We start from the raw sequence: 12,800 nt of genomic DNA, 5'->3' as shown, positions 1-12,800 counted from the left end.
CCTTACTGTACCATAAATATTACACTGGGCAGAACCTAATACACCAATATACCACCCATACGGAAAATGCAGACCGTCAACAATATGAAACAAGGGATCATAATATCATGATACGTGTAGAGCCAAAAAACACCCTTTTAGGGTGGCTAGTGTTCACAATGAGCTCCTTTTATTAACGACCATATGTAGATCCTTCAAGAGGTAGTGTGTCATGATTTACGGCTGTACACCCTTTCTGGTGTTTTGGTGCCAACTTAGTAAGGCCAACACACAATCTCTCCACTGCAAAACACTATATACAAACTTGTGCAAAACACACTCATAGCCTTACCAAACCATAACAGCACTAATTCCAAGGACAGGACGAGCTACAACCTTTATGTGTGGAAAGGCAGCACTATAATTACACCGGGCTCTAAAACACCAGTACACAACCTAGTGAAACCAAAATAAAACAAAAAGGGCTGCAAATACAGTGGTGGAAATAAGTATTTGATCCCTTGCTGATTTTGTAAGTTTGCCCACTGACAAAGACATGAGCAGCCCATAATTGAAGGGTAGGTTATTGGTAACAGTGAGAGATAGCACATCACAAATTAAATCCGGAAAATCACATTGTGGAAAGTATATGAATTTATTTGCATTCTGCAGAGGGAAATAAGTATTTAATCCCTCTGGCAAACAAGACCTAATACTTGGTGGCAAAACCCTTGTTGGCAAGCACAGCGGTCAGACGTCTTCTGTAGTTGATGATGAGGTTTGCACACATGTCAGGAGGAATTTTGGTCCACTCCTCTTTGCAGATCATCTCTAAATCATTAAGAGTTCTGGGCTGTCGCTTGGCAACTCGCAGCTTCAGCTCCCTCCATAAGTTTCAATGGGATTAAGGTCTGGTGACTGGCTAGGCCACTCCATGACCCTAATGTGCTTCTTCCTGAGCCACTCCTTTGTTGCCTTGGCTGTATGTTTTGGGTCATTGTCGTGCTGGAAGACCCAGCCACGACCCATTTTTAAGGCCCTGGCGGAGGGAAGGAGGTTGTCACTCAGAATTGTACGGTACATGGCCCCATCCATTCTCCCATTGATGCGGTGAAGTAGTCCTGTGCCCTTAGCAGAGAAACACCCCCAAAACATAACATTTCCACCTCCATGCTTGACAGTGGGGACGGTGTTCTTTGGGTCATAGGCAGCATTTCTCTTCCTCCAAACACGGCGAGTTGAGTTCATGCCAAAGAGCTCAATTTTTGTCTCATCTGACCACAGCACCTTCTCCCAATCACTCTCGGCATCATCCAGGTGTTCACTGGCAAACTTCAGACGGGCCGTCACATGTGCCTTCCGGAGCAGGGGGACCTTGCGGGCACTGCAGGATTGCAATCCGTTATGTCGTAATGTGTTACCAATGGTTTTCGTGGTGACAGTGGTCCCAGCTGCCTTGAGATCATTGACAAGTTCCCCCCTTGTAGTTGTAGGCTGATTTCTAACCTTCCTCATGATCAAGGATACCCCACGAGGTGAGATTTTGCGTATAAATTCATATACTTTCCACAATGTGATTTTCCGGATTTAATTTGTGATGTGCTATCTCTCACTGCTACCAATAACCTACCCTTCAATTATGGGCTGCTCATGTCTTTGTCAGTGGGCAAACTTACAAAATCAGCAAGGGATCAAATACTTATTTCCACCACTGTACTTCACGCTAGCAGAATACTGCATCTTGATCACACATGAAAAACACATGGCTTAACAGATATGAAGGCAAAATACAAGAAGTCAGACTCAGCATGCAGCAATACTAGAAACATTGAAACTTACATGCAAAATATCACAGATGTACATTTCCAAAAGCTGACATATTCCAATTAATAAATTTTGAATAAAAAATGTTTTCTACCTTTGCTGTCAGAGCATTTAGTTTTTCTATTAGCTTTGGTCCCAGTGTCTTCTTTCCATTTGATATTTTTTTCTCTCATCATGTCCACCATCTTTCTGTGTCCTTATGCGTCCTGTCTACCACCCTATCCTTTCTCCAGTTTCAACATCTGCCCTCAAAGTGTTCCAATCCAGCCTTTAAATTCAGCAATTTCCCCTCCATCCATATAAAGCATTTCTCCTCACTCCCCTCCATCCATGTGCATCTACAACCTTTGTCTTCTCTTCCCTCCATCCATGTCCAGCATTTCTCCTCTCTCCCTTCCACTCCATCCGTGTGCATCTCCTTCCTTTATCTTTCCTTCCCCCCATCCTTGTCCAACATTTCTCCTCTCTTCCCTGCCCTCCACTCCATCCATGTCCAGCATTTCTCCTCTCTTCCCTCCCCTCCATCCATGTGCATCTCCTTCCTGACGTCCCTCCCCTCCATCCATCCATGTCCAACAACTCTCCATTCTCCCCTTCCCTCTCCTCCATCCATCCACCCATATCCTGCAAATTTCCTCTCTCCCCTGTCCCCATTCATCCATCCATGTCCAGAATTCTCCTCTCTCCCTTGCCCTCCCCTCCATCCATCCATCCATGTCCAGGAACTCTCCGTTCTCCCCTGCCCTCTCCTCCATCCATCTCCAGAAAATTTCCTCTCTCCCCTGTCCCCATTCATCCATCCATAGTAACATAGTAGATGACGGCAGAAAAAGACCTGCATGGTCCATCTAGTCTGCCCAAGATATGAGTTTATATTGAATTTGTACCTGTCTTTTTCAGGGCACAGACCGTATAAGTCTGCCCAGCAGTATTTCCCGCCTCCCAACCACCAGTCCCGTCTCCCATCACCGGCTCTGGTACAGACCGTATAAGTCTGCCCTCCCCTATCCTAGCCTCCCAACCACCAACCCCTCTTCCCCCCACCTGCTCCGCAACCCAATTTCAGCTAAGCTTCTGAGGATACATTCCTGCTGCACAGGATTCCTTTATGCATATCCCACGCATGTTTGAATTCCGTTACCGTTTTCATGTCCACCACCTCCCACGGGAGGGCATTCCAAGCGTCCACCACCCTCTCCGTGAAAAAAATACTTCCTGACATCTTTTTTTTTTTTTTTAATTATTTTATTTATAAGTTTTAACAATTATTACAAGAACACTGGTTCCTGACATCTTTTTTGAGTCTGCCCCCCTTCAATCTCATTTCATGTCCTCTTGTTCTACCGCCTTCCCATCTCAGGATCCCATCTTCCCATCTCCCATCATCCATGTCCAGAATTCTCCTCTCTCCCTTGCCCTCCCCTCCATCCATGTCCAGGAACTCTCCGTTCTCCCCTGCCCTCTCCTCCATCTATCTCCAGATAATTTCCTCTCTCCCCTGTCCCCTCGATCTATGCCCAGCAATTCTCCTCTCTTCCCTGCCCTCCCCTCCATCCATCCATGTCAGCAATTCTCTCCCCTGCTCTGCCCTCTCCCCTCCTGTCCAGCGATTTCTTCTCTCTCCCTGCCCTGCATCCATACATGGCCAACAATTCTCCTCTCCCCTGCCCTCCCCCCTACATGTGGCAGGCTGCAGCGTTTTTGCGAGGCAGCTCTGGCTCTCCCTCCTTCCTTCCTTGGTTCCCGCTCTGGCTCCCCGATCGGCAGCCCCCCCCCCCCCCGCGTATTTTAACCTTTACTCTCCGACGTGGGAGCGATGTCAATCAATGAAGAACGTAGAACAGACTCGCTTCCAACTTCTCTCTTCACACAGTGTCCCGCCCTCGCGGGAACAGGAAGTGCATCATCGCTGACGCTGAAGGCGGGACACTGTGAAGAGAGAAGCTGGAAGCGAGTCTGTTCTACGTTCTTCATTGATTGACATCGCTCCCACGTCGGAGAGTAAAGGTTAAAACACGCGGGGGGGGGGGCTGCCGATCGGGGAGCCAGAGCGGGAACCAAGTAAGGAAGGAGGGAGAGCCCGAGCTGCCTCACAAAAGCGCTACGCTTGTGAGGGCAGCAGGGAAGTCTGAAGAAGTCCACGATTGGGCTGGGGCACCGGGGCGAGGGTAAGCACCGCGGCGGCGCCCTCCAGAGGTGGGCGCCCCCCTGCGGCGCTTACCTCGCTTACCGCATCGGCACGGCCCTGCATACAGGGACACACAGAAGCGGGTCAAGCTTCAAAGGAAGAGGAGGCTCAGTGTACCACTGCTCTCCTCAGGCTACTAGCTCAATCATGAGTGGACAAACTGGGGGGGGGGGGGGGGGTCCTTTTACAAAGGCGCTCTGAAAAATGGGCTGCGGTAGTGTAGGCACATGTTATGGACGTGCGAAGATCCATTTTTCAGTGCACCTGTAAAAAAGGCCTTTTTAAAATTTTGGCCTAAAATGGACATGCGGCAAAATGAAAATTGGTGTGTGTCCATTTTGGGTCTGAGATTTTACTGCCAGCCATTGACTTAGTGGTAAGGCCTCACACATTAACCAGGCGGTAATGACCTACGCGCATGGAATGCCACTTGACGCGCGTCAGAAAATACAAATTACTTTTTGGACATGCCTAGCGGATGCACGTCAAAAATGAAATTACCGCAAGGGCCAAGCGTTAGCAAATTGGCGTGTGTTGGACGCCCATAGGCGCCTACGCGGCTTAGTAAAAGGGCCCCTGGGGAAGGGAGGATGAGGAGGGGATGGGGAGATCAGCTGAGAGGTAGGAGGAGGGGCTGGGGATAAGAAAGGGATTGTCTCTAGGGGTGGTAATGAAGTGGCAGAGGTGATGAGAGAACCTGACAACTAACTGCAGGAGATTTAAAAAATGCCTTTGGAAATTTTATGTACTCCCTGCCCAATATTATCGTTTATTTATTTACTAGACCGTCACTTATTACAAAGGTAAATCAGAACGGTTTACAACATAAAATAACATTAAAATGACATTAAGACAATAAATAGACATACTCTGAAATCCATTTATGATAGAAAAGCACTGCAAAAAATCAACACACATACAGATTTCACAAGCTATAATCATAAAAACATTAATAAAAATCAAAAAACTAAAAGTTTTTTTTCCTTTATTTCTATTTAAGCGTTTTTTTCAAATGACTCCCGAAAGAAATGTGTTTTTAAAGTTTTACGAAAATGAGTATAAGAATCTTCAAGCCTAAGTTCTTTAGGAAGACAATTCCAAAGTGAGGGAGCTAAGAAAAATAATGCCAATGTTCGCGTTGATTCCCATCTAGCTTTCAGCCTGCAGTAGTCAGAAGTTTTTAACCTACTGACAACCACATGTAGAATTAAGGCCAGATATTCAATGCACTGTTGCCTCTAAGCTGAGTGGGAGTCCTCCACCAGTAGAGGACGCTGCTTCACTATCACATTCTCAATAGTGAGAGACAGGCAAGTCTGCAGGACTCCAGGGAACCTGCCTGTCCCTAGTGATGGAAGGCATAATATTGAAGCACCGCCCCTCACTGGCAGGAATGCAGTTGGAAGACTTCTGCTCAGCTTACAGGAACAATGATTCAATGCCAGGTCACATCAAGGCACACCCACCAATACTCAGTGCCAACACCTATATAGCTAAGCAGACAAATATAGGATCAGCCTTTTATGCAGTCCTATCCTGCATGGCTATGCGGCCACTGCCCGCATAACTACTGGCTCCTCCCCAATCTGTCCACGAACCAACCTGGCACTAACTGGGCAACGCTGCCATGGTCAGAGCCGATATTCAGTGGCATTTCTTGATGAAGTGCCACTAAATATCGACAGCTGGGATGCTGAGCATGGTTTAGACAGGCAGGAGCTGAAAATCGATCTCACATAGCAAGCTGAGGGCCTCACTTACCAAATAGAGCAAAAAACTGCTAAGTGGCAGAAAGTTATTTTTCAGTAAGAAATAAAATAAAACTATATAGAAAAGTACAAGAAAACAACATCCGTTGTGAAATCTATTTTGTAGTGTTTTATACTTGCTTTCTGCCAGCAAATGATGCAAAGCGTAAACTAGGCTGACCCTTCTTCTTAAGTTCAAAATGAAGTTTAATTCTCTTTAATTGTGTTCATCTGGTTTTTCACAAACTAGGCTGCATCCACCCAGAGCAACTGACAGCCCTCGACCTCTTTTGGAGCAGCAAAGGCTCATAACACTTGGTTAGTTTGCTGCTTTTTCAAATATATTCACAAACATCAACCAACCATGCAAAAAATAAAGGCACTAATTAGAGTGACGGTAAGCTAAACAGCAGAACTGCCAGCGGATTTCTCATTTCAGAAAAGCAGAGCTATAAAGAAGGTGCTGACATTTATATACCAAATATACATAGAAAGGACTAGAATACTGGCATATACACAATTCACCAGATATTCAGCGTTATTTAATTAGACAGGAATGGCTTCTGGCCTCTTAAAAAGCACTTATCCAACTATCCACAAATACATATTTGTGGTGAGTGCAAAGCTCCAGATTCTAAATAGTGCGACTTGAGTTGCGCTCGCAAATTAGGTCATATTCTGATTTGCGCACGCAACTTAATTACCTTACCAAGCCGATCAGCCCCAACAATTGCCACTTGAGCAGTTATTGATTGGTTTTAATTAGAATTTATGTGCACAACTTGCTAAGCGTATTCTGTAAAGTGATGCGCGTAAATTTTAATGTGCGCAGCTGAAAAGGGGCCATGGGTGTGGAATGGGCGGGTCAAGAGCGTTTCTAAAAATTATGCGCGCTGTTATAGAATACATCTGCTCTGCGCCTAACTTAGTCGCCAGCATTGGTGTAAAGTCCTACCAGTAGATTTAGTCGCGCGGATGGGCCATAGGTGTATTCTATAAACCGCACCTAACTTTAAGTGTGGTTTATAGAATATGCCTAGGCGTATTTTATTCAGCGCCGATTTTTTTGTGTGGCGCCATATTTAGAATCTAGTACCTAGTGGCTAACCGGCTATATCACATGATATAGCCGGCTAGGCATGAATTTTCAGCGCATTGCCAGCTATGTTTTGCGGCTAAATCAGGCTGCCCAAATAGCAGGCCTAACTTTGGCTGCTATAAAATTAAAAAGCCAGCAGTGAATATTGATTTGACCAGAAGTTTAAACCGGCCAAAAATAAATCGGATATTTAATGCTGCCTCCTGCAGTCTGAATATCGACCCCTATATTTTGTCAAATATGAAGATGGTAACATGAGAGTGAAAAAGAATCTCAGCCCTGATGAAGTCGCGAAACCTGGCCAAGTTGGTTGAGGTTCCTGTTGTTTGCATCTTACTGCCAGTTAAGTAGTTGAATATGCTTAAGTTGAGTTTGTGATGAACAAGAAATTAGTTTTGAAGGGAAATATGAGACCATTAAAGAATTGAGCACTAGAAATAGTAAATTGGTTTAAAGAAAATACATACTAAAAAAAATACACACACCAAAGGATTAATGAGGATTTGCACCTGACTGCTTGAAAAACTGCAGGTTTAGCAGCCAGGATGCATGAAGTCTGAAGATCCTTCATAACACTTCAAATCTATTAATAAGTTTGATGTGTGCTTGGGAAATATTAGAAGGGTTGAAATAATTATGAGCACCCAATTATTGGCGCTAATTAGCGCATTAATCAATTAAAATTTTATGCGCAAATTAGGTGTGTACCCAAATTTGCACACACAATTTTATGTGCCATTTATAGAATTTCAGAGTATATGTGCATCTCCAGAATCTAGGCATGAGCCTTGCACCAACTCCATGCCTGGCAGAAATGCTCATATATCCATTTGTAGATCCAGTTACACAAATATTCTACAAATCAGGGGTGGACAACCTCGAGGGCCACAATCCTGTTGGGTTTTCAAAATTCCAGAATGAATATGCTTGAGATCTCTTTGCATACAACGAAAGCTGTATGCAAATCAATCTCATGCACACTCATTGTGGAAATCTTAAAAACCCAACTGGATTGTGGCCCTCGAGGATTGTGGTTGCTCACCCCTGCTCTAAAGGAAAGTATGCACTTATTTTTTTTAGAAATGCCCTTTATAAGTCCATATATATATGTGGCAAATGTAATCATTTATGCATTTCTGTCACAAACACTTTGCAATGCCTTTGCAAACACTCATGCAATTTACATCACTCTACCAAAGGGAAAAAAAAGTAAACAGGAGCTGATATGGCTATGATACATTTTACAAGTCCGAAAAAAGGGATGTTGTGGTACCTGAGATGTCAAGATCTCACAGGCTTCTTCCATAAATCTAAAGATGTCTTTAAGGTCTCAAAAGCTTGTAATGTATATAAAAGATGGGGGTGGGAAAGACTGATAAATTGTGGGACTGATGATTATAATTTCAGAAGGCTGTTTGAATGTGAGAAGCATGTGAGTGAATTCTTTAGCCTCTGTTATAATGCTCACATTTACCTCTATGAGCACATACAGTTTCAATAATTAAGTTGAACTACTGCACGTGAAATACTGCATTTGCTATATATATCAAAGGTGTGATTGAATGGTTCACTATTGGTATTTCACTTCTTTTGGATACTATTTTGAATCCCTTTATAAGACAAGCATGAAAGAGTCGTTTTGGATTTTCAACCTAAGCATCGCTCTATGGATTCCAATATTATACCTTTTGCTGTACGTCATTCATTTTATTATATTTTCCACTTGGGCAGATGTGCTTTGTCGTTTTTGATTTGAGCTTATCAGAGATAGGATGTTCCTTCTGACCATGGTGCTTCATCGGCTGTTTCTTCTGATTGGGTTTGGAAGCCCCTTTCGTTGGAGAGTCTGAATTGGTATAGCTGTCTTCACTTTTCATAGAGAAGTATTCACGAACAACAGCTAAGCGGTGACCAAATAATTTCTTAACCAGAGCTTCGGAATTTTCTAATCGTATGCCAACCTGGTAAAAGAAACATGCCAAAAGACCACATGTATGTCTCTAAAGCACTGTACACACAACAAAGTCAATTTAGCCTAAACCTGTCCCTGTGGTATGATTCACTATACAAAATGTTTAGCGGAGATTAGACTCACGGACAGTAATTCTATAAACCATTTCCATATGTAAAACACAGATTTAGGTATGGAAAAGACCTCTCATGAACCTAAGTCACACTTAAAAGTACACACAATGCAAGCCAGTGCATTCTTGTACAGCAGGCATGCTCAGGGGAGGAGTTAGGGCAGAGCATGGGCAGAGTCACAATTTATGTGTGGAGGTGGAGTTAGGGCAGAGTATGGGTGGAGTCACAATTTATATGTGAGGGTGGAGTTAGGGCAGAGTATGGGTGGAGTCACAATTTATGTGTGGAGGTGGAGTTAGGGCAGAGTATGGGTGGAGTCACAATTTATATGTGAGGGTGGAGTTAGGGCAGAGTATGGGTGGAGTCACAATTTATGTGTGGAGGTGGAGTTAGGGCAGAGTATGGGTGGAGTCACAATTTATGTGTGGGGTGGAGTTTGGGCAGAGTATGGGTGGAGTCACAATTTATATGTGAGGGTGGAGTTAGGGCAGAGTATGGGTGGAGTCACAATTTATATGTGAGGGTGGAGTTAGGGCAGAGAATGGGTGGAGTCACAATTTATATCTGAGGTTGGAGTTAGGGCAGAGTATGGGTGGAGTCACAATTTATGTGTGAAGGTGGAGTTAGGGCAGAGTATGGGTGGAGTCACAATTTATATGTGAGGGTGGAGTTAGGACAGAGTATGGGTGGAGTCACAATTTATATGTGAGGGTGGAGTTAGGGCAGAGTATGGATGGTCACAATTTATGTGTGGGGGTGGAGTTTGGGCAGAGCATGGGTGGAGTCACAATTTATATGTGAGGGTGGAGTTAGGGCAGAGTATGGATGGTCACAATTTATGTGTGGGGGTGGAGTTTGGGCAGAGCATGGGTGGAGTCACAATTTATATGTGAGGGTGGAGTTAGGGCAGAGTATGGGTGGAGTCACAATTTATGTGTTGGGGTGGAGTTTGGGTAGAGCTGCAACTTAGCCGGTTAGCAGTGATATTCAGTTTGTTAACAGGCTAAGTAAGTGCATAAAAGACTGTCCTAACTTTTTTGGCAGAGTTAATCAGTCACTGGTCTGAATATTGGCAGGTGTCTAATTAACTTCCGGGTCAGCGCATACACCAAGATATTCAATGCCAGGAGTCGTGCATGCCTTGGCATTGAAGATCTGGGGTTAGTTCAGCCTGTAGCTGTGAGCAACTTACAAGCCACTTACTGCTACAGGCTGAATATTACCCGTTATGATTGCCTTATATTCCGATTGGTTTCTTTCTATGCCTGTCTGCTTAATTTTTATTATGTCAACCTATTCTCTATGTAACACCAAATGTAACTTTCTGGAATGGCAAATGCAATAACGGAACATTGTAAGCCACACTGAGCCTGCAAATAGGTGGGAAAATGTGGGATACAAATGCAACAAATCTATATAAATAATTCTCACCTCCAACGTTCTGAACCTCACTGTGTGGCAGGTAAACACTGAAGCCCTGTAGTCTTCTAGGCTGTCAGCACCACTCACTCTCACTCTCACTCATAGACCCGCCGTCAGCCACGCCCCATCCACACATAATTCACAACCCCAACATTCTAAATGTAAATTTGTAGTTGCAAGATCCCATGAGTGTCTGCCCCGCCCTCGAGTCACAACGTGATGACGTGGAGGGCGGGGCTATGACACTTAGCCAATCGCCAGTTCCACCGCCCTCCGACGCTACCCCCCCAATGCACAGCGAGAAACAGCGGCCTACGCAGGGCCTCCACCCCCCCCCCCCCCGACGCACAGCGACAAACACCGAGCTATGCAGGGGGAGGAGTGCCGTCCGAACATCTGATCCACCGGGACCCCGAAGCTGCTGCCCTCCAAAAAAAAAAAACTACCCACCTGCATCCTCCCCACGCTGCCATCCTGCGCCCTCCCGACGCTGCCGCAGGTAAACCTTGCTAGTGCCCGTTTCATTGCTCACAGAAACGGGCCTTTTTTACTAGTAAATAAATAAATTCTGGACTTTCCTATGAACTAAGCTCAATGTTGTCCAGCAATTTAAAAGCATCACACAATATTATGAAACAAAGGGCCCGATTTTCAAAGTGATTTAGCCGGTCATTGACTGGTTGAATTGGTTGGTCGGGGCTACCCGCTAATATTCAGCAGCACTTAACTGGCTAAAGGCCCCTTTTACCAAGCTGTGGCAAAAGGAGGCCGGCAATAGTATGGGCATGTGTTTTACACGTGCACCGAAGTCCCTTTTACCACAGCTGGTACAAGGGAATTCTTGCTTTCCTACAGGAAATGGCTGAGCGGCAAGTAAAGCACTTGCCGTGCGGCCATTTCAGGGGGGGGGGGATCACTTACTGCCACCCATTGAGGTGGTGGTAAGGGTTCCCGCGTTAACCTGGCAGCAACTGGGCAGTGCCGATTACCTCCAGGTACACTCTGGCGCTACAAAAATAAATCAATTTTTGTAGCGCTGGAAATGACAGCAAGTTAGGAGTGGGCTGCTGCGGTAGCTCGGCGGTACTTCCTGTATAGCGATTGGTAAGCCCGCTTTGGGCTTACCACCGCTTAAGTAAAAGGAGCCCTAAGTGCCGCTGACTATCGCAGTTAGCGCCAAACTCAAAGCCAGCTATGTTGAGGGTGTTCCAGGGGCAGAGAGAGCACTTCGCTGCTTAAGTACGGATATTCAGCCCTTAAGAATCCAGGTTTACCACATAAATTGAACCATATAAATGTCTGTTCTATTTTTATGCTGTAACCTATGGCCGCTTTAGTGCTGTATATAGACTTATTTATTTATTTTGTCGCATTTGTATCCCACATTTTCCCACCTATTTGCAGGCTCAATGTGGCTTACATTGTTCTGTGATGGCGATCGTCAATTCCGGAATGAGAAATACCTAGTTATATTGCAGGTGACAGACTGGATTAGGCATTCAAGTAAAGAGAATTCATTTCATATAATAAGAATAAAAAGGTATTACGTTAAAGTTCGATCGTAATAGAATAACTTAAGCAGTCCAGAATAGAGAGTTCCCTTTTGTACAGTTCTGGTATGAGTTTTGTTGTCTGGTGTTTAGGATGGATCGTTGTTGTATGCCTGATTGAACAGGTTGGTTTTTAGTAGCTTTCGGAAATCAGTTATGTCATGTATTGTTTTTGTGGCTTTTGGTAGTGCATTCCATAGTTGCATACTTATGTAGGAGAAGCTGGATGCATATGTTAGTTTGTATTTTAGTCCTTTGCAGCTGGGATAGTGGAGATTCATGAATGTACGTGATGATCTTTTAGAATTCCTGGTTGGTAAGTCTATGAGGTCTGACATGTATACCGGGGCTTCACCGTGTATGATTTTATGAACCAGAGTGCAGATTTTGAACGTAATTCGTTCTTTAAGTGGGAGCCAGTGTAGTTTTTCTCTTAGGGGTTTGGCGCTTTCATATTTCTTTTTTCCATATATAGACTTAAGCACCTATGCCTTACCTGGCTTAAAAATAACCGGATATTCAAAGCCAAATCCCGTACAGATCCCGGCTTGGAATATCCAGGAATAATGCCATCGGTGGTGACCAAAACGCTCTACACCCGATGGCTGAATATTAACCCCCCAAATTCTTAACAGTAAAGACAAGATGGCTGTAGCAAGGATACATGTTTACAATTCTGTGTATCAAGACACAGAGCGAGATGCTGAAAAGCAAAATGCAAGGCCCAAAGAATGGACAATGGAGGAGCTTTAGGATTTCATCAGATGAAAGGTTAAGGCACCTGCTGAATCAATGGGCTGTTTCCTGGGCTTTTCTGTTCTTCTTTTTTTCCCATGAAACCTATCATGTTGATACTCAAAAGCATTTCTCCTGATAGCAGCATCTGGATAAATGCTACCGAGAAA

At 44.5% G+C, this 12,800-nt stretch overlaps 1 protein-coding gene across 1 annotated transcript in view; it reads right to left on the bottom strand.

The window, feature by feature from the left end:
* Positions 1–12,800, bottom strand: part of LOC115476004 — a gene marked incomplete at its 5' end in the record, with an annotated part of 269,698 nt that overhangs the window by 190,393 nt on the left and 66,505 nt on the right. Inside the window, 1 exon segment of the mRNA XM_030212099.1 lies at positions 8,524–8,799. Within this exon segment, the coding sequence (XP_030067959.1) occupies positions 8,524–8,799 (276 nt within the window).

Source organism: Microcaecilia unicolor, chromosome 8 (assembly GCF_901765095.1).
Source record: "Microcaecilia unicolor chromosome 8, aMicUni1.1, whole genome shotgun sequence".
NCBI lineage: Eukaryota > Metazoa > Chordata > Amphibia > Gymnophiona > Siphonopidae > Microcaecilia > Microcaecilia unicolor.
The sequence above is the reverse complement of the archived record's forward strand: the minus strand, read 5'-3'. Positions and strand labels throughout refer to the sequence as shown.